Source organism: Aegilops tauschii, chromosome 1, assembly GCF_002575655.3.
Source record: "Aegilops tauschii subsp. strangulata cultivar AL8/78 chromosome 1, Aet v6.0, whole genome shotgun sequence".
Lineage (NCBI taxonomy): Eukaryota > Viridiplantae > Streptophyta > Magnoliopsida > Poales > Poaceae > Aegilops > Aegilops tauschii.
This window is the reverse complement of record NC_053035.3, coordinates 314992620-315014035: the sequence shown is the minus strand read 5'-3', so window position 1 is coordinate 315014035 and position 21416 is coordinate 314992620. Positions and strand designations below refer to the sequence as shown.

Here is a 21416-nt window from a genome sequence, read left to right as displayed (position 1 = left end):
AATCAGAATGAACATAATCAAGAATACCTTCAGTTGTATGAGTTGAAGTGTTGAACTTCACCCTCTTGTGTTTGCCGAAGATACAATGCTCACAAAATTTCAATTTTCTAGGTTCATATCCATCAAGAAGACCTCTCTTATTTAACTCTGCCAAACCAAGTTCACTCATATGTCCAAGACGCATATGCCAAAGGTTAGCAGCATCACAATCAGAATTCTTTGAAATAACTGGAGTAGCGTTACCTGAAACGGTAGCACCTCGAAGGTAATAAAGACCATTGGTCGAACTCAAATCACCTTTCATCACAATAAGGGAACCTTTGGTGACTTTCAAAACACTATCTCCACCTGAATACTTGTATCCCTTTGCATCAAGGGCACTCATAGAAATAAGATTTCTCTTCATCTTTGGAATATACCGAACATCTGTCAAAGTTCTGATTATGCCATCAAACATCTTGATTCGAATAGAACCTATGCCTTCAATCTTGCATGGTGAATTATCAAAACCCAAAACGGAACCAGCAGCAGAAGTGGAATCAAAAGTATTAAACCAATCTCTATGTGGACACATATGAAAAGTGCATGCGGTGTCAAGTACCCACTCATCATTGGTCTCAGCACATCCAGCAATAACGACAAGAGCATCATCGAAACTATCATCACGAGCAACGTTAGCAGAATTTTCACCTTGTTTGTTACCTTTCCTCTTTTCTTTATTCTGCAACTTGAAACACTCTGAGATGTCATGCCCGTCTCTCTTGCAATATCTGCAATATTTCTTGTCTCTGGATTGCGACCGACCCCTATAGCCGTTCTTACTTTTGCCTCTGTTTCCATTATTGGAGTTCTTCTCCTTTGTCCTGCCACGAATAGATAATCCCTCGGCTTGGGATGAACTCGAACCATCATGAGGCACCATTAATTTCATCTTCTCCTTAGAGTTCAAAGCTTCATAAACTTCATTAAGCGTGAGAGTATCACGACTGTATAATATGGTGTCTCTAAAATTGGTATAAGAACTTGGCAGTGAACAAAGTAACAATAAAGCAGTATCTTCCTCTTCATACTTAACCTCCATTGCAGCTAGATCAGATATGATCTCTTTAAATTCAGAAATATGATTCAAAACATTACCTCACTCGGGTAACCTGTGCAGGAATAATTTTTGCTTCAAATGCATCTTGCTGGTGAGATCTTTAGTCATGCAAATCCCTTCCAGCTTTAACCATAGAGCGGCGGCAGTTTTCTCGCTCAAAACTTCCTGCAGAATATTATTATGCAAATGGAGTTGAATTTATGACAAAGCCTTACAATCAATTCTTTTCTCCTCATCAGTCCAGTCCTGAATTCTGTTCTTCCCAAAACTATCCAGTGCTTCATCATAGTCGGACTGTGCCAACAACGTCCGCATCTTGACTTGCCATAGGGTAAACCTTATGTCACGGTCCAGCAGCGAAAAATCGTACTTCATGAATGCCATGAGTCGAACAAATCTATGCACAAAGTAGTACAAGTCGGAGTAGAATAATTCTTGACAGAATTTAATATACGAGCAAAGAAACAGTAGCACCTGGTAGCTTCGGGCAATGGACGTAGCACTTGAAGATGAAAAACAAATCTGATCTAGTAGTCAAGTAGTACCAGTAGATCAGATAAGCTGCACGTAGTAAAAAATCCAAGATATACTGTTGTACTTGTCTTCACGTGATATACTAGATCGGCCACTAGTACTGTACTACTTAAGACCGATCTGGTTCAGCTTGACGTGATGTGAAACAACAGCAGCGTAGCAGCCTCGGGACTTGAACGAGCATCAACAGCGACAACTCGGCGGCTTGAAAACCTGTACGAAGCAGCAACGACTCGGTGGATCGGTAAGAGCGGCTCCAATAGTGCACGGATTTGTAGGGCAGCACAGCAGCGGAGATCAATTTCCTGTCGGACTTGGCTTCTTTTCCGGACGGCGGCGGCGGAACAGACCGCAACCCTGATATCTCTCGTCTCAAAAATCTCGTATCTAAACCTCAGCTCTGTATACCACTTGTTAGATAATAACAAGAAATAAACGAGACAAAAAGACACAAATTTTTACGTGGAAACCCTTGCGGGAGAAAACCACGGACGCATGAAGGCGCAATCATATGAGGAGGAGTATTACAAGCACGAGACGACAGACCGTCTGAGGTGCGACTACATGGGGTATATATGAGGGCAATACATGAGAGTCCTTGTAGGACAAGTAAACGAGTTGTACTCGTACGCGTCGGTACCAACGCAATGGCCCACACCGTTTGTACTACGTCTAGTCCAATACGGTATAATTTTAGATCACAATTTAACTTTTTTACAGCGTACTCAAAAATGCGGCATCACAATTACTTGTACACTATGATGTTCCCCAGTTTCTTTGCGCCGGCGGTCACCCAAAGTTTTGCATCTTCTAAAATGTTGGTAAAAAGGATCGTCGCCGGCGCGCTTTTGTGGCGGAAAATGAGGGGGTTTCTCTCGTTCCAAATGGCCCAAGAAACGAGCATGATGAGGGAGGCCATTGCGTTTCGGTTAGGACTACTATCGTCGGTTATCTGGAGTAGTTTGGAAAAATAATCTGGGAGGAAAAGCTGGTAGTCACAATAAACATCTGCCAACTGTCGGATATAACATTAATGGTTTAGATTCGAGGCTACAGTACACCAGTAGTAGAACAACCTCTACAGCGACGGTGTGCTGTGGATACTGTACTGCGATGCCTACTTGTTTCTCATCTAATAGTTGCCAAACAATGTTATGGTTTTGTTCACTTTCGTGACTTGCCAGTACGCAAGCGCATAAAGCTTCAGGTGCTCTCCAAGTGTCGCAACATGTCCTTCCATATCCCTAGAGTGATCGCTCGGCTTCTTCACTCTCTCAAATACAGGGATTACCATAACCCGTTCCGGATGCATCCTAATCCTACCCGATTGCAATGATGGAGTAGCAGGCACTAGGATTTAGAGCATCAAGTACATATTTGAGAGAAAAAAAACTATTGAGCTTGTGGGGAAGCCGAGAAGGGGAGGAAAAGAGTCCATAACATGTTGAAGTTTGATCTCAGAATGCAAGCGTGGCTACGCTTTTCCGGGGCACCTTCCTCACCGCTGCAGGATGCTCGGGTTGTGGCCAGTTTGGGCATTTTTTTGGGGAAGCCTGAGCGTGTGGACATGGCTTTCACCAGAGCTCATGGGATTGCACGGGTTCTGGTTAGTATTCTGAATGTGGAGTATGTGCCGGAAGTGGTTAAGTGGGCTTACCGAGGCAGGATTTATAATCTGGTTATTGAGTTTGAGGACGAGAGCCTGCTGTCTGCGCCGGCTCACGGGTTTGACGTTGATATGCATGAGGGTGATGGTGACGTGGGAGTTCAGGAACCGCCGGTTGAGGATTCTGGACGACAGTTGTCCATGGGGCCGGGGTCTGAGACCGCGACGACCGGGGATGGAGCTACCCAGCCCTCCTCGGTGCCTTCGAAGTCGTTGAGATTTGGATCCTTCGAACCTTTTTCTGCACCGCCGAGGTTGTGGAGCGACCGGGTGGAGTCCGAGGAGGCCTTTGAGCTCGCTTTGCCTGCGTTGGATTTTATGGATGCTCTGGACTCGGGTTCTGGGGATCTCGGGGCTTCATCACTTATGGTCAGGGGGGCGGAGGAGGTGAGTCGGCAGGTGGCCACTCCCTCTTCTGGTCAGCACGTGGTTCCCCCTCTGGAGATGCCGCAGCCTACCGGGCCCCGTGTGCAGGGAGGAGCTATAGGCCAGGCGGTCTCGGGCTCTTTTTGTGCTGAGAACGGGGATGCGGGGCAGGTGGCTCCCGTGTCCTCTTCTACGCTGGGAGGAGGTCTGGGTCAGGAGGACTCGGATACTTCTCCTCCCGTTGCGATTTCTTCTCGGACGGTGTCGACTTCGCCCTCGGGAGTGGGCTCGGGGCAGGTGGCCTCGGGGCTCTCTCCTATGGTGGCGGCCTCTCCGGTGCAGGTTGGGGAGCCAGGACAGGAGGTCCTGGCTATGTCTCCACCACCATCGGTGATGCCCTCGTCTGGTGGGGCGCGCCAGGCGTCCCTTTCTCCTACTGGCGCGACTGTGGGGAGGCCCATGCAGGTCGCTCGGACTGCGGGTTCGGGTGCGGCAGGAGGCCGTACCCCATCCGTGATCTCTCGGGAGGAGGTCATTGCGTTTGGCGGGATCCAGGACCCCATGTCTGAGGGGCGCCGGGTGAGTGACCGTCTCCAGGCACACCCGGATGTGGATGACATCCAGCAACGGTGCGCTATGAGGGCGGCCAAGCTTCGTGATGTTGAAGTCACTACTGGTATGTCGGTCAATATTTCCAATTCCATTTTGCATTTTTCAAATGATGAGATTCTTGATAATGCAAATCAATTAGGAGTTTCTCTTGGTAGTAATGAAACTGAAATTACTAATTCGATTAATGATCTGCTTGACCTAGAGGCTGAGCGGGCCTTAGAGATGATTCGCAATATTGCGGCTGTTAAACCCATGTGTGATTCGGAGGTTGATGCGCTTGGGGTCAGGGTGCTTGACAATTTTTCTGCGGATCTTTTGCCTTCTAGTTCTGAGGCGGGGGTAGAGGATGGCTCTACTGAGATTGGCTTGGCAAGCCCCTCTGACACTGGGCATGAGGACCAGTTGCAGAGTCAAGCTATTCCAAAGTGCAAGTGGAAACGGAAGGTATACCCGTTATCCGCAGTGCGTAGGAGTGCTAGGTTGCGTTCGGCAAAAAAATTCTACGATGAACTATGAAAGGAATCTTTTGGAATAGCAGAGGTCTGAGAGACTTGGCTAAAAGAAGGTTTCTTGCTGAGGCGTCTGTCGAGCATCACTTAGATTTTATCGCTCTTTTGGAGACGGGGAGAGATAATTTTGCGCCTCAGTTTCTAAATTCTTTGTCGGGGGGCATTGCATTTGATTGGCATTGCTTGCCGCCGAGAGGAAGATCAGGTGGAATCTTACTCGGCGTTAGGTGCGAGACGCTTGAGGTTCGCAGTGTGGTTATGGGAGACTTTGCAGTCAAGTTCCGGGTGCGGTCGAAGGAAGATGGGTTTAACTGGGCTCTGGTTGCGGTTTATGGGGCTGCGCAGCCAGAGCTCAAGCCCGATTTCTTGGCTGATCTAGTTCGGATGTGTGGTTCTGAGCAGTTGCCGTACCTGGTGGGGGGTGATTTCAATATTATTAGAAGGCGTGAGGATAAGAACAATGATAACTTTGACGGCAGATGGTCGTTCATGTTTAATACTATCATTGAGAGTTTGAACCTGAGAGAAATTGAGCTCTCGGGCAGAAAATTCACCTGGGCTAATGCGCTGCCAAATCCGACGTATGAGAAGTTGGACCGTGTGTTGGCTAGTGTCGATTGGGAACATAAGTTTCCTCTAGTAACAGTCCAGGCCTTATCCCGTGGTATTTCCGACCACACGCCGCTTTTTGTGGACTCTGGTCAACCCTCCCACGTGGGGAACAGGAATGTGTTCTCCTTTGAGATGGCTTGGTTTGAACATGAAGGCTTCTTGGATCTTGTGGCTAGAGAGTGGGCTAAGGATTCAGGAGGAAAGACTGCGCTTCAGCGATGGCAGAATAAGATCAGGCACTTGAGGAGTGTCCTGCGTGGATGGGCTAAGCATCTTAGCGGGATTTATAAGGTTGAAAAGGAAAGGCTTCTTTCCCTTATTCAGTCCCTAGATGTAAAGGCAGAAACCACGCTTCTGCCAGTCGCGGAGCTTCAAGCCAAGCTGGACGCGGAATTGAGGCTGAAGGAACTTCTTAGGGAAGAAGAGTTGAAGTGGGCGTTGCGGGCCAAGGTCCGGAGAGTAGTTCAGGGGGACGCGGACACTGAATTTTTTCATATGATTGCTAATGGTAAGCATAGAAAGAAGAGGATCTTTCAGCTTGAGCAAGATGAGGGTACAATTGTAGGACAGGAGAACCTAAAATTGTACACTACCGAATTCTATAAGCAGTTGTTTGGTCCTCTAGACAATAACTGTGTGTCTCTGGATGAGTCCAGGGTTGAGGATGTTCCTCAGCTCACAGTCGTGGAGAATGATGTTCTGACGGCTCCTTTTACCGAGAAAGAGGTATTTGATCCGTCTCACAAATGGAAACTAACAAAGCGCCTGGCCCAGATGGATTTCCAGCGGAGTTCTATAAGAAATGCTGGTTTATCATTAAAGGAGATTTGTTGCTTTTGTTCAATGATCTGTTTGCTGGGCAGCTTCATCTTTATCAGCTAAATTTTGGAACGATCACCCTTCTCCCTAAGAAAACAGAGGCTGTGAGAATTGAGCAATTCAGGCCAATCTATCTTCTTAATGTTAGCTTCAAAATTTTCACCAAGGTCGGGACCAATAGGCTCTCACAGATCGCGCATTCTGTTGTGCAGCCTACCCAAACGGCCTTCATGCCGGACAGGAACATTCTTGAGGGTGTTGTGATCCTACATGAAACGCTCCATGAAATCCACACGAAAAAGCTGGATGGGGTTGTTTTCAAAGTGGATTTCGAAAAAGCGTATGACAAAGTCAAATGGCCTTTCCTTCAACAGGCTTTACGCATGAAGGGTTTTGATGAGGCATGGCGACGCCAGGTAGAATCCTTTACGCAAAAAGGTAGTGTTGGAATTAAAGTCAATGATGATATAGGTCATTATTTTCAGACACACAAAGGCCTGAGGCAAGGAGATCCAATGTCCCCTATTTTGTTCAACATTGTAGTCGATATGTTGGCCATTCTCATAGGCAGGGCAAAGAACGCCGGTCAGGTAGGTGGCTTGGTGCCCAACCTAGTTGATGGGGGTGTGTCCATTTTGCAATACGCTGATGATACAATCATTTTCATGGAGCATGACTTGGCAAAAGCGAGAAACATGAAGCTGGTGTTGTGTTTATTTGAACAATTGTCCGGTTTAAAGATTAACTTTCATAAAAGCGAGTTGTTCTGCTTTGGTCGAGCCAAGGAGGAACAAGAGGCTTATAGGCAATTGTTTGGTTGTGAATTAGGGGCTTTACCTTTTACTTACCTAGGTATACCCATTCATCATCGTAAGCTCACGAACAGAGAGTGGAAATGTATCGAAGATCGGTTCGAAAAGAAACTTAGTTGCTGGAAGGGCAAACTTCTGTCTTATGGAGGCCGGTTGATTCTTATTAATTCGGTGCTCACAAGTTTGCCGATGTTCCTATTATCTTTCTTTGAGGTTCCAGTTGGGGTTAGGAAAAGGCTGGACTTTTATCGGTCAAGATTTTTTTGGCAGAGTGATGATCTAAAAAGAAAGTATAGACTCGCCAAGTGGGATATTATTTGTCGTCCCAAGGATCAGGGGGGGTTGGGTATCGAGAATCTTGAGGTAAAGAACAGATGCCTGCTTAGTAAGTGGCTAAATAAGTTATCAGATGGGACTGATGCGACTTGGGCACAGATACTTCGTAACAAGTATTTGCAATCCAAAACTTTGTCATAGGTGACAATGAGACCAACTGATTCGCCATTTTGGAAGGAGCTTATGAGAGTTAAGACAGCCTTCTTTAATCGAACAAAGTTTATAGTCGGCGATGGTAACGATACTCGCTTCTGGGAGGACACCTGGCTTGGTGAGACTCCTTTGGCATTACAGTACCCAACTCTGTATCGTATTGTGCATAGACGTGATGCGCTTGTGGCAACGATTATGCAGGCCACCCCCCTTAATATTCAGTTTAGGAGGGTGCTTGTTGGTAATAGATGGGAAGCTTGGCTTCATCTGGTGCGTAGACTGATGGAGGTTCAGCTACAACATCAGCCCGATCAGTTGTGTTGGAAGCTTACTAGGTCTGGACATTTTACCGTTAAATCGATGTACATCGATGTTATTAACTCGAGTGTCATTCCTAACTCCAAACATGTTTGGAAAGTCAAAGTTCCTTTGAAAATCAAAGTGTTTATGTGGTTTGTCCATAAACAGGTCATTCTAACAAAGGACAACTTGGTTAAGCGCAATTGGACAGGATCTACTAGGTGTAGTTTCTGTGATCGGGATGAAACCATTAAGCATCTATTCTTTGAGTGCCCGTTGGCAAGAATTTTGTGGCGCTCAGTGCAAATTGCTTTTAACATTACTCCTCCGAGTTCGGTCGGGTCGTTATTTGGAACGTGGCTGCATGGGATAGAGTCCGGTACAGCTAGACACATTCGTGTAGGAGTTTGTGCGTTGTTATGGGCAATTTGGAACTGCAGAAATGATTTGGCTTTTAACAGAATAACTACTATTCATTTTTTGCAGGTTGTATTCCGTGCTACGGCGTTGATCCGTATGTGGTCCCTACTCACTCCGACGGAGGCCAGGGAGCGTTTGGTTACTGGATCTGTCCGGTGGGAGATGGTAGCGCGGGATATATTCAACCGGTTTGGATGGCGGTCATGTAATAGGATAGGCAATTAGTTTCCATACCTATTTTTCCGCCAGCCGGTTGTGGCTATATGGCCTTTTTTTGTGTTTTCATGACGAGGTCTTTGTGAGCTCGACGTAGTTTCTTTTACGACTTTTCGACATTGTTGAACCTATTTTATTTATCTAAGTGGCCGTATGCATCTACCTGATGCAGAGGCCGGGGAATCCCCCCTTATCAAAAAAAAGAAGGAAATATATAGGGCCTGAGACGCCCATACCATCTCTTCGCCCCACGCCCCATCTGCCGGTGCCAACCTACACTCACCTCCTCATATCGAGTACAGTAGGTGTACAATCGTTTCTGCTCCGGTGCTCCCCCCTAACTCAATTTCCTAGGGGTATTCTTGACCCCCGCCATCTATTTTTTCTCCGGCCCGCCGCTGCCCATATCCAAGCCCCGTAGCCCATATCCAAGCCCCGTATAACCCGTATGACCCATACGTATGTATACGGTGACATCCCGAAAAAAAAGGATGACACGACCCCACGACGGCCGATCCATCAATCACGCAGCTCAATCAATCACGCAGCTCCTCCATCATTCTGGTGAGTTTCTGTAGGAATATCGGCGGCAGCGATCTTATCGTCGGCGATCTCGTCTGAGAGCGCGCGCGGCACCGTCGTCAACCTCCAGCGCTCGCAGGTACCGCATCCCGTTTCCCCACGTTTGTCTCGCTCGCGGCAGCATCAAACAAACTGCCGCTGTTTTCGTCGTAGTGGTTAACCTAGCGGGGCGGGCAACCTAGCTTTCTGGCGGTCCAGGCCATCGCAGATCTTGTTCTGGTAGTGCTGCTCGTCATGATATACACAGTGATCACGCGGGCTAAAGTGGGTTTCTTCTTTCTAGGGTTAACCTAGCGTCGGTTGCCGTCGGTTGTGTGCACGACGGCTCCGTTATTTGATGCGGCGGCTTACCTAGGTATCCGGCGATCCAAAATAATCACGACTGGTGCCGTGGGCTAGGAATCCGGCGGTGCATGTTATCACGGGTAGCGCTGCTTCTCGTGATCCAAAGTGATCACGTACTGGATTCATGGGACGTACCTTAACGCCGCTCGGTGTGGAGAGGGGGGAGGATCCATGGCCGATCAGAGGTCGTTGGCGTCGGTTGTGTGCACGATCTGAACGCCCTCGGTTGGGGCGCTCTCCGGTTGGTGTAGTTTATTTAACATCCGTGATCGTGCGCTAGGTGTTGTATATGTCAGCATTGATAATGTTTGCACATGTGATGATACATATTAATTGTTGTAGGAAATGGCGGACGATGAGTTAACTGATATGATGTATGTCATGGAGTTTGGAGAACTGATGAAAGACTGGATAGAAGATTGGTCAGATGATGAAAATTCAGATCGTGGAGATAGGTCAGAGAATGGGAACGTATTGGAAGATCTTAATGTGAGTGGCATTATCATGTTGTAATTTTTTGGTGGCATCCGACAATATTATATTTTGAAAATTTATAGATGGATGAACATGATGATGGTCAGGAAAACAATGAGCATGATGATGGTGAGGAAAACAACTCGGAGATCTCGAATGAAGATTACATTAGTCAGGTATGGAAGTGGAATTTTTTGTTGGCATGCATGCAAATTGAATTAATCCTGGAATATTATATGATAAGTACTTATGTATTTGTGTTATATTTTTCAGCTCATTTCCGAATGTCATAATGCGTACGACTATTACGGTGAATCCGACGCGGAGACAGGCCTTGATGTCGAATCATTAGCTGCATCTGATTCTGGGGAGTCGCAATCGTCGGTCATCATGAGTGAGGTATGTATGTAATCAATGTTGTATGGAAGTAATGTTATACCATAGAAAACTGTTTTCATGGCTATGTTATGATTGTGTAGGTGACAGAAGTTGAGGGTAAAAAGAATGTCCAAGATACTGCTAGTGCAGATGATAAGAGGGATATGTTCATGCAGATAATACAAATGACTTTTACGTCTCACGAGGCTGCGTATGATTTCTACAACAGCTATGCTAGAGATAATGGTTTCAGCATTAGAAAGAATAGGGTCAGGTATAGCAAAACCGAGTCACGTCATATGCGTTATAGGCGGTTTGTTTGTTCCAGACAAGGAAAACGTGATAGCAGGTTGCTAACCGAGGAAGGACACAGCCGTAGGCTCAGACCCGAGACACGCTGCCACTGCGAAGCGCACCTGACCGTGAAGCTTGACCAAAAGCGTGGGGTTTGGTATGTTGATAGTTTTGAGGACAAGCATAGCCATATCTTGGCAGGACCGGACGAGGTACCTTTTCTTTGGTCCCACAGAAAAATCAAAGAGTACCAGAAGCATGAGATAATGTCCATGGGAGCTGCAGGGATTAGAATTCACGACATGATGGATTGCTTCATCAGCAAACATGTATGGTACGGCGGTGTTGGTTTTACCAGGCGTGAAATATACAACCTTTGCGCCAGGGGGAAGAGGAAGCTGCTTTCAAAAGGTGATGCTGCCACAGTCATAGGCATCATGGTCAGTAGGAAACAGAGGGATCCTAGCTTCTTTTTCGAGTACAAGCTAGACAAGGAAGGACATATGAATAGGATGTTCTGGTGTGACTCCCAGTCTCGTCATGACTATGAGGACTTCGGCGACGTGCTTGTATTTGACAGCACGTACAAGATGAACCGGTATGGTATGCCATTCATACCCTTTGTTGGTCTTAACAATCACCGGAAGACCACTGTTTTTGCTTGTGCCATAGTTTCGGACGAGACCGAAGAGACATATGTGTGGCTGCTGGAGACTTTTTTGAGGTCCATGTGTCAAAAGATGCCTATGAGTGTTATCACGGATGCCGATGCTGCGATGATCAAGGCAATTCGTCAAGTCTTCCCAGACGTGTGGCACCGTATATGTACGTGGCATATAGAAAAAAAATGAAGATTCACCTAAGTCACAAGTCCTTGAAGGAGTTCCGAACTTTTCTGTACTACAGCACGTCCACGGCCACGTTTGAGGAGAGATGGCACGCGTTTTCCAAAAGATGGCAGTCGGAAAAAACAGTAACATGGTTGAGACGGATGTATAAGAAGAGGAGACTGTGGGCCGCGGCTTATCTGACAGAGGGTTTTTGGCTTGGCATGAAAAGCAACCAGAGGAGTGAAAGTCTAAACTCATGCCTTCACCTCCACCTAGACGGTGAAATGACCCTGGTGGATATGATTTTGCACTATGAGAACGCCGTTGTACGTATCCGTGAGAATGAGGCACGAGATGATTGCACGGCCTCACAGAGTTTACCGGTGCCAGTTACTAGCTCGAGGGAACTTGAGATAGCTGCTTCTCACGTCTTCACTCCAGCAAACTTCTATATGTTGCAAGCTGATCTTAGGAAAATTGGTGGCATGGAGATTGTAGAAATAAAGCTCGGAGATGGATCACAGCAGTACATCGTGGCCTGGAAGAATAACCGGAAGAGCCGTTTCTGGGTGGAGTACACTCCAGTAAATTCCGCAGAAATTATAAGGTGCAGCTGCAGAAGAATGATTCGAAAGGGTCTACCTTGCAAGCACATATTCCATGTACTGAAGTACTTGAATATATCTGAAATACCAAAGTGTTTAGTTCTTGTGCGGTTCACGAAAGACGCAAGGTTGGGACTGCCCGCCAGGCGCACAAGTGATCTGTTGGGATTTGGATGGACTGGAGCAGCTGAAAGAATGAAATATAGCCAGGTCAGTGTGTTGGCTTCAGAAGCTATGCATGCAACATGCAAACACCCAACTTTGTGGGATCAGTTACAAGAGAGTTTGAACGCCGTGATAGCTAAGAGCCATGAGTATGATCAGCTAAAGGAAAATTTGAGTAAGAAAACGGCTGATCTTAGTACTTGTGCAATGGAATATGTAGATGATGGTGAAGGCAACATAGTTGAAGTTCATGATCCTATTAAAGTATCAACGAAAGGTGCAACTAAGGTAGATGAGAACCGCCCTATGTCGAAAAATGGTAGGCCACTTTCGTACGACGAGATCAGAATCAGGTGCGGCGCATGCAAATTGCCAGGGCACACTAAACGCAGCAAGAAATGCAAACTAAATAAGAAGTAAGTTTTTGTATGCATTGTAGGTTGTAATTGTTTTTAACTTGTCATTCATTAACTTTTCCTGTTATCGTGTGCAGAAGCGTGGTGGGCGAAGAAGAGTAGAACAGTTGCTAAAGTTATGTTAGGATGAATCCAGTGATCTAATAGTGAGGTGTTTACAATGTATTACTGCATACATGATACATGATATATACTATTGCAAGAGGCCAGTACCTTGAGATAGTGCTTGTAGCATATATGGACTAAACAGGAGGCGGTCACTAGGGACTTTAATCATGGAAAATGGATAGCATTTTAGCCATTGTAATGATGGCATCTTTTGTGTTGTCCACTGTAGTTATATTATATTAGAAAACTAGACGATACCCGGCATGTTGTTGCGGGAATGCTCCCTTTGCAATATATTCATAGAGAAATGGTTACGTGTAACATGTATATGTTGTTGCGGGAATATTTTGTTTGCATGTTGTGGTGGACCTTTCTCCATACATGTTGAATGACGAGGTGGCAAACTTGCATGTTAAGAGAAATAGGTTAGTGGTGGCTAGTTGTTTAGATATAGAAGATATAATTATGTGTGATAATAATTAATTTTTTTTCACTCCTTTGGTTCACCACCATTTAGATATAGAAGATACCAGCTCACTTTGGTCTATAGTATAGACTTCATACCAAAAACCCACCATTTTCCCCTCATAAAGAAAAGAAAAACCCACCATTTTATGGCTGTAGTGTAACTCGGGCCGCTTGTCGCGATGACGTGGAGGGGGGGTGACGGATGCCGTAAGACGGCGTGACACACGGCCGCTCCCATTGCCGAGCCCATTTAACAATTTTTATTTTGATTACAGCCCGTTTAAATGGGCCGCGCTGGCCACCTGGTCGGGGCGGTTCTTCCCTCGCGATCTCCACGCGCGTTCTATCTATCCACTGCAACCGCCGCCGCCGCTGCCGCCACCGATCCACGTCTTGCCGCCGGTCACGTTACGCCATGGTTTCGTGGAGCGACGAGTCGAGCTCTTCTTCGGATGGCGAATCCGTGACTAGCCTGCAGGTACGCTCCTACTATATAATCTCCAAATAGTGCTAGGCTTAGGGTTAGAGTTCTTCATTTCCGGTATTTAACGCAGGGCGTTGATTTGTGCATTATCTCTGTTGTTTCGTTTAGCTTCCTACGACTATCCCTTGCTATGAATGGAGTGGCATTGCTCACGATCTGTCTTCTCGTTGTCTGCATCGAGAACCTTGCGTCAGGCTAGTTGCTTTTGATTCCTTGGACACTGGCAGACGTTTTCTTGTCTGTGGTCAGAAGGTATGTTGTTCCGTACTGTAAATATATGTTTAAATTACCTCGTGCTCGATTTACTTCGCGGTAATCCATTGTTCTGCCCAAAATTGCATACATTTCAATTAATTTGTGCATTTACAAAGTCCGTATTTATGTTGTTTTTTTACGGTCTAATATTTGTTTTAGCACATAATAGCATATACTTGTAGTTAATTGATCCATATATATATGTATATCATTGCATGCTACATTTTGTGTTTATATGATTGAGACCATATTTTTAGTGCATTGCATGTAATTGTATTGCATTTGTGCATATATGATTGAGACCATATTTTTCATACTGTAGGAAGAAGTGAAATGTAACTATGTGGAATGGGTAGACCTGGAGTGGTCAGTGGCTACGAAGTTCTGCCTGAGAGAACTGTGGAGCATGTATGACGAGAAGCTGAGACAGAATATTAAGAATGCTGAAGAAAAATGCATGTTAATTGGAGAAAAGAGGAGGACGGAGGAAGAGCTGAGATTTTTCAAAATGGACTTTGCTAAACTAGTGGCTGATAAGGAGGATGCTCTCACGCAGTTGGGCAATGCAAGATTGTCACTTAGCGATCTCAAAGAGGAGCTGGAGAAGAATAAGATGGCAGATCATGGTTGTGCCAATGTACATCAGGTCCTGAGGGTAAAGGCTGAGAAAGACCGGGACCGGGTGGTGCTAGAGAGAGACCAAGTGATGAGAGAGAGGGACCAGCTGAAGCAAGAGAAGAAAAAACTTGAGTATATTATTGCAGATTTTCTCAAACAGAAACATGGGTACGTTGATAAGATCAAGAAGCTGAAGGAGATTTGTGATGAATTTTAAGTATGTTTTGTGGTTTATTGTTGAACAGAATGATCAAGTCCTATCTGCATTGTGGCCAGTTCATTTGTGTAAGGTCTAAGTATATTATATTAACCAATAAATTATATCACTTTCGAAATAGTTCTTGGCTAAGCACTGAAATTATTTTGCTTCCACCGGAGCTCTAAATCATACTGATCAAGGGGCCGAAATAGTAGTTGATCATGTGATTGATGGTGCTACTGATCCTGATCTTCATGATGCAGAAAAGGAAAAGGCTAACAAAAATGCAGCAAAAAAACTGTGCAACGAGATTTGAAGCAACACATAATGCCAAGGGAGTCTGGCACAAGACACGAGGAAGATCCACCTGTGGACGCCGATCCCGAGAGATCCAGCGGCAATCATGCGCACGGGATCCCAGGCGGATCTGCCTACTCCACCAACCGCAGGATCCACGGGTGGCCCGTCTGCGTCCGACACGCGGGCTGTCTCCACCAAGCGGTCGGGCGGGACCGGACCTGGCGCGTCCCCCCGCGCCAACTGGCGCTCGTCGACTGGGTCGCCCACGCTGGGACCGGATCTGTCGTTGTCTCGGGCGCGGGATCCCACACCGGATGGCACGACAGCCGAGGTTGATTCTCAGGCAAACAAAAAGGAATTTATCAACTTTTTTTCTTATTGTTGAATAATGCCAAATCAAATAAAAAATATGCAAAAGTAAAAAGGAAATGAATTACTCTTCCATGGAAGAAAAAAATGAACACAGCAGCAAAAAACATTAAGGTAGAACAAATGAAGGGAAGAAAAAATTTATTAGTACGAAACGTATAGTCTGACTGCATTACACATACACAAGTATGTGTGAGCGACCAAAAATCCACACAAAATCCATGGTATCGTGCTTATTACATGAATGATAGAAAATCAAAGTTGTCCATGCCGAGAAACGTGCTTCCGGACTTAAAACAAACGACTGAAACTAGAATCTTGAATCATGTATGATGTCTTCACGCCTTGCTTTTCTTTGCGATGTCGCGGATTTTGTTCTTCACACATTCGAGCGTGTTGGTAGGTGAGAGAACCAACTCGGCGATGAGACGCCTTCTCCTTGCATTAACCGTGCCCTGCAATTTTTAGAACAAGGTTTAATGAATAGAAGTTGGTATTATACGACAATTGTACAAGTGTACGAGCAGAGAGGACAAATTACCTGGGTAAAATCGGCGGTCCATCGATCCCCGTCCCAATGCTCCATAACTTCAATCACAAAAAGGCCACAAGAGTTCCTAATATATATGCAAACATTAGTCACTGTGCACACGAACATGTCTTTCGTAAGTAGAAAATGATGAACCATAACTCACCCGTCCTCTTGTGGTGGCATGTCGATCTGAGGTATGATAGGCCACTTAGTGACGTCTGGATATTTGCCAGGTGTAATACGGTTTGCCTCTTCCATATCAATTGCTATTGCTAGTCGCTATTTGAAAGAAAGTAGTAGTGAGAAACCATATGACATTTCATATGAAGAATGCTCAATGTCGGGGAGAGTACCAGTGCTTTCACAGTGTCGAGAGAGAACTCGAGAGGATAGAGCGAATCAAAAACTCGGAATTCTTTCTTGCGGTTGTGCATCACCACGGTGATCCAGTGTGTATTGCCGACGTTCAACGGGATAAATGACTGAAATGTGGAACACATTTGTAATCAGATGCAATTATGCTTGTTGAAATGAGTGTTAATGAACTAGTAAGAACATATCATACCTTATCACGGACGGTATACTCGTCCAGAACCCTACGTACTGCTCCAGCTCTGCTTAGCGCACTATCCATGTTGTATTTCGACGGTTTAGGGTTGTCTCGTGCCTTAGCACGATCAACAAGGTATTTGGACCTCCAGGCTGGACAGAGGTGCCGATCATGACCAACGCGCAGAGCCAAATGTGTCTGATAAGCATCGATAACCTGCGTAAAATAATAGAACATTTTATTTTCATAGGTGACACCTAGATTATGCACTTAAATAGCAGGACATGGTAATAGATCTTACGTCATCCACCAGCCATGTATGCTCAAGTACCGGTCGTATTCTCTCCACAGTCACAGAGGTGCCACGTTCATTGTAGTAAACTCTTTTTGTCATATTCTTCTCAGACCGAGCAGCTGCCTCCACAAATGCAACAGCAGCATCGATGAGTTCCGGTGTCAAATCGTCCTTAACAGAGCCTTCCATGTCATTGTCACTAAACAGAGCTGCATGATAAATTACGAACGTCACGAACGGTGAGTACATGAAATGGTAGTAAATTAAGCACTAAGATAGCTACTAACGGTACCTCTAGTTGCGGTAGTGTTGCCGGATGGCTTAGTACCGCGAGCGCTTCGCTTGCCGGGCTTGTCAAGTTTAAAGGGGGATTCAAATTTCTTGGGAACAGTCCGTCGGCGCTTCCCGGATATAACATCGTCTTCTTTTGCGGTTGCTGCAGACTTTTTCCCCTTGCTCTTACCCACCATCCTGTCGATAGAACTTGCAGAAATGTCAATGTCGGACGATTCTGCTCGAGGAGAATTACCTTCAATCCAAGGGTTCTCCGGTGTTGCGCCGCACTCATCAGTAGGCTTCGTTGTCTTGTCAACATTTAACTTGGCAGGTGTTTTCTAGTTAACAAAAAAATAATGTGATAGGTTCAGTTAACGAAAATGAAGATGCATAATTGAGATAAATGAAGACAAATAAATGAAAACATACTTCCTCATCATCGTTGTTCTGGTTTACAACAGGCTCGTCAGGCTGTGTCAAATCAATCACCGGCTCTAGACCGTCAGAGTCATCCTTGTACACGAATTCTTTTTTTTCTGGCGGACCATTCTCAAAGGAATCCACTTCTAGGTCGGCATCGTTGTTGCCGGAAGCCGCAGCAGCCGCTGGCTTGTACATCACACCATTTTGGTTCAACTTCTCTAACAATCTCTGCATTACATAAAAAATATTAATTAATGTCTGCACGGTTTTGCAACTTCAAAAATGTTGTAAACATAGAATTAAGGGTGTGTCACCTCGGCTACTTGTTCTGGTATTTCCTTCATTTCGCTGCGTATGTAATCCATACACCGCTTCATGATGAGGTTCATCATCTCGTCCGCGTTTGAGGCAAACTTGGACTTCTTTGCCGCACCAACGGCGGGCTTCATTTTTGGCTTTTCTGGTTCGGGTACTTTGCGCTCCTGCGCCCTATACTCCTTGGTTATGTTGTCTTCAATCTGCATGTGAAATACAAGTATATGTGATCAATAAAAATATTAATACAACTAATTATGTCATACAAAAGTTAAGAAGTACCCAACGTAATGAATTACCTTGATGTTACCACGGCCACGGCCTTGGTCATAATCAAACTTGTCTCTCCTTGAGGCTGCAACTTCAGTCCAATTCCTCATTAGAGGTTCCATGGACAAGCTAGGATTGAATGCGCATTCACCTTCCAGAGGCTGAACCTTCTCCCAGTACAGGTACTGCATGAATATGAAAAATTACAATTAGTACTATATAGCAGGTAAATTAGCAATCATATTTTTTTTGCAATGGTACAAGTCTAAAAGGTGTACCTGCAGGAGAGCTAAGTTCCCTCCCGGCCATTGGCGGAGGTGTTTGCCTTTGCTCACGTTGCGAAGGCAGTCCAGCAGAACCCGGAGGGTGAATGCATTCCAATTAACTTGGATATACGCTTCACATCGTCCACCAATGCGTAATATTGCTTTGGTACAGTCTTGCTCGACATGGGAGCAAGAACTGTTCCAAGCAACACGAGGACAACTCTCCGAAGGAAATCGTCGTTGGCAGATTTATTTTTTGTGATGTCCACAATCAGATCATCGATGACTATGTTACCTGTGGTCTTGCTCAGGAATTGAGGCGGCACTCGATCTTTAACATCCTCACCTTCCTCACCGAGAATACCTTCTGCCGACAGTCCGTGGTTCTCCAAGGCCAAGATGCACTCAACATCCACGGCACCGAGAGACACTTCGCCAACCAAGTCTTGTACAATGAATCTGCCCTTGCTAGGATCAAATATCTCAACCATGTACCGGATCAACAGTGTACGCATCTTCAGCGAAGGTATCTGAAGCATGCTATGGAGTGGTGTTTCGGCAAGTGCGGCCCGTTGACCGGAAGATAGACCGGCAATAAGTTTGCACCATTTTTCTACGGCGGAAACAATTTCTCCGTTGAGTTCATCCATCCTGTTAAAAATATACTTGGTTATAGTACCATAAATTATGTAATCAACTTTTTTCCTAACATATTGTTGCATAAAACATAATAATGGAATACACTATCCCACAGTAGATAGAAAACTATACAACATAATTTATTCATACTGAAACATTCAGCAGAGACACGTGCAGCACATAAAATGACAGTTTAACAAGTACTTATTTAACCAATTAGTTTCATAATAAAAAGCAACATAATTTATCTAATCATTTATTTTCATATGGTACTGTACAAATAGATATAAGAATCGGTGACAGTGCCTAATTAACAGTAAATTGAAAAGAAAAAAACGAAATTATGCATACTGGAACATGCATCAAACAAACGTGCATCACATACAATATTAGTCGGCGTCTCATAGTTGCAACATGCATGTCTTAGGGCATTGCTATAACTAACACTGATAAAAAATTGTTGTTTATTCATCAATCCAACCTACAGGTGAAAGACAACAAACAACATGCAGAAACTAATTTGCAATCGTAGGGCTATCTAATCAAATACACACACAAACAAATCTAGTGTCATAGGCCTATCTAATCAAATACACGCACAAACAAAAAACATCTACTCCAACAGATGTAATGCGAAGATTATGCGCTAATTAATCTTAGTCCTATCGAATCTAACAGACGCACAAAGAAAAGCATCATGGATGCGGTACGGTTGCCAACATACTGGATCGCTCGATGAAGATGGAAGTTGTCGGCGTTGTAACGTGGACGCAGTTCGTCCACGACGGCCAGCACGCGCTGACGACCTGGATGTTCTCGACGATCTTGCTGGGGTTGGGCCGATGCTAGGGACGCAGCTGTCGTCGACTCGGTGGTAGGAGCCGTCGTAGACGACATGAAAGACGATGCCGAGACTAAATAGGAGGAGGAGGATCTCCTAGGTCGTCGTAACCACCAGGGATAGAACGCCCGTGATCTTTGCCTTCCTTAGTTGAGGAGAGGCAGTACGTGCTCCTAAATTAAAGGGATAGGCTTTTTTTGTAGATTCCGATCCGGGAATTGTGTAACAAATCGCAGCTGCTCCTCTCTTTGAGTGATGAGGGGCTCGTTTCATGTATTTTTTTTTCTTTTCTTTTTCATATTAGAAAATTTTGATATCAAATAATTATTTCAACTCAACCAAATGGCCCCAAATTTTTTTCACACAATGGGATGACCATGGACATCATGCATGCCAATTCTCATCGATTTCCGACACTTGATGCATTTACTAGGATTTTGCCGGCGAAAAGAACCCGAAACGTTGCCCGGACGTGACGCAATGTTCGTTCGGTGTCAGGAATGGCTCACATGTTGCATGGGGGCCTACATTGGGCATCGTCACATGGTGCCAACGTTTGGTGTCATTTCATGCAGGCCAGCACATAGCACATGTGCAATCACCATCATTCGGGTCTGCCGTAGGGGGAGCCCGAAGGACGTTGTTTTTCTGGACTCAACCAAATGGCCCCAAATTTTTTTCACGCAATTGGATGACCATGGACATCATGCATGCCAATTCTCATCGATTTCCGACACTCGATGCATTTACTAGGATTTTGTCGGTGAAAAGAACCCGAAACGCTGCCTGGACGTGACGCAACGTTCGTTCGGTGTCAGGAATGGCTCACATGTTGCATGGGAGCCTACATTGGGCATCCTCACATGGTGCCAAAGTTAGGTGTCATTTCATGCAGGCCAGCACATAGCACATGTGCAATCACCATCATTCGGGTCTGCCGTAGGGGGAGCCCGAAGGACGTTGTTTTTCTGGACTCAACCAAATGGCCCCAAATTTTTATCACGCAATGCGATGACCATGGACATCATGCATGCCAATTCTCATCGATTTCCGACACTCGATGCATTTACTAGGATTTTGCCGGCGAAATGAACCCGAAACGCTGCCCGGACGTGACACAATGTTCGTTCGGTGTCAGGAATGGCTCAGATGTTGCATGGGGGCCTAAATTGGGCATCCTCACATGGTGCCAAAGTTTGGTGTCATTTCATGCAGGCCAGCACATAGCACATGTGCAATCACCATCATTCGGGTCTGCCGTAGGGGGAGCCCGAAGGACGTTGTTTTTTGGACTCAACCAAATGGCCCAATTTTTTTTTCACGCAATGGGATGACCATGGACATCATGCATGCCAATTCTCATCGATTTCCGACACTCGATGCATTTACTAGGATTTTGCCAGCGAAAAGAACCCGAAACGCTGCCCGGACGTGACGCAATGTTCGTTCGGTGTCAGGAATGGCTCACATGTTGCATGGGGGCCTACATTGGGCATCCTCACATGGTGCCAAAGTTTGGTGTCATTTCATGCAGGCCAGCACATAGCACATGTGCAATCACCATCATTCGGGTCTGCCGTAGGGGGAGCCCGAAGGACGTTGTTTTTTGGACTCAACCAAATGGCCCCAAAATTTTTTCACGCAATGGGATGACCATGGACATCA

At 45.5% G+C, this 21416-nt stretch overlaps 2 protein-coding genes and 1 long non-coding RNA gene across 3 annotated transcripts; 2 read left to right on the top strand and 1 right to left on the bottom strand.

The window, feature by feature from the left end:
• Positions 1–9770: 9770 nt before the first annotated feature.
• LOC123496846 (uncharacterized) lies at positions 9771–10548 on the top strand. Its single transcript, XR_012203760.1, has 3 exons — positions 9771–9870; positions 9963–10031; positions 10129–10548. It is a non-coding gene; the product is annotated as an uncharacterized lncRNA (long non-coding RNA).
• A 251-nt stretch (positions 10549–10799) lies between these two features.
• LOC123497876 (protein FAR1-RELATED SEQUENCE 5-like) lies at positions 10800–12645 on the top strand. The gene is made up of 3 exons (XM_073506168.1): positions 10800–11312; positions 11408–12543; positions 12621–12645. Exons 1-3 carry the CDS (start codon positions 10800–10802, stop codon positions 12643–12645), a joined length of 1674 nt encoding a protein of 557 aa, XP_073362269.1.
• A 3037-nt stretch (positions 12646–15682) lies between these two features.
• On the bottom strand, positions 15683–18762 carry LOC109779963 (uncharacterized). The gene is made up of 11 exons (XM_073506166.1): positions 18442–18762; positions 18035–18190; positions 17735–17938; positions 17427–17648; positions 17050–17335; positions 16758–16930; positions 16442–16642; positions 16230–16358; positions 16040–16155; positions 15886–15961; positions 15683–15799 (listed from the first exon to the last, which is right to left on the bottom strand). Exons 1-11 carry the CDS (start codon positions 18760–18762, stop codon positions 15683–15685), a joined length of 2001 nt encoding a protein of 666 aa, XP_073362267.1.
• Between the last annotated feature and the right edge of the window lie 2654 nt (positions 18763–21416).

What these genes read in the sequence shown, in the direction of transcription:
- LOC123497876 (XM_073506168.1), top strand. Translation starts at nt 10,800, where the DNA reads ATGGGAGCTGCAGGGATTAGAATTCACGACATGATGGATTGCTTCATC. An exon ending in CCGATGCTGCGATGATCAAG is followed by an intron (nt 11,313 to 11,407) that starts GCAATTCGTCAA and finishes AAGTCCTTGAAG; the next exon opens with GAGTTCCGAACTTTTCTGTA. An exon ending in AAATGCAAACTAAATAAGAA is followed by an intron (nt 12,544 to 12,620) that starts GTAAGTTTTTGT and finishes TATCGTGTGCAG; the next exon opens with AAGCGTGGTGGGCGAAGAAG.
- LOC109779963 (XM_073506166.1), bottom strand. Translation starts at nt 18,762, where the DNA reads ATGGTTGAGATATTTGATCCTAGCAAGGGCAGATTCATTGTACAAGAC. An exon ending in CTCCCATGTCGAGCAAGACT is followed by an intron (nt 18,191 to 18,441) that starts GTACCAAAGCAA and finishes ATATTCATGCAG; the next exon opens with TACCTGTACTGGGAGAAGGT. An exon ending in AGTATACCGTCCGTGATAAG is followed by an intron (nt 16,359 to 16,441) that starts GTATGATATGTT and finishes TCCACATTTCAG; the next exon opens with TCATTTATCCCGTTGAACGT.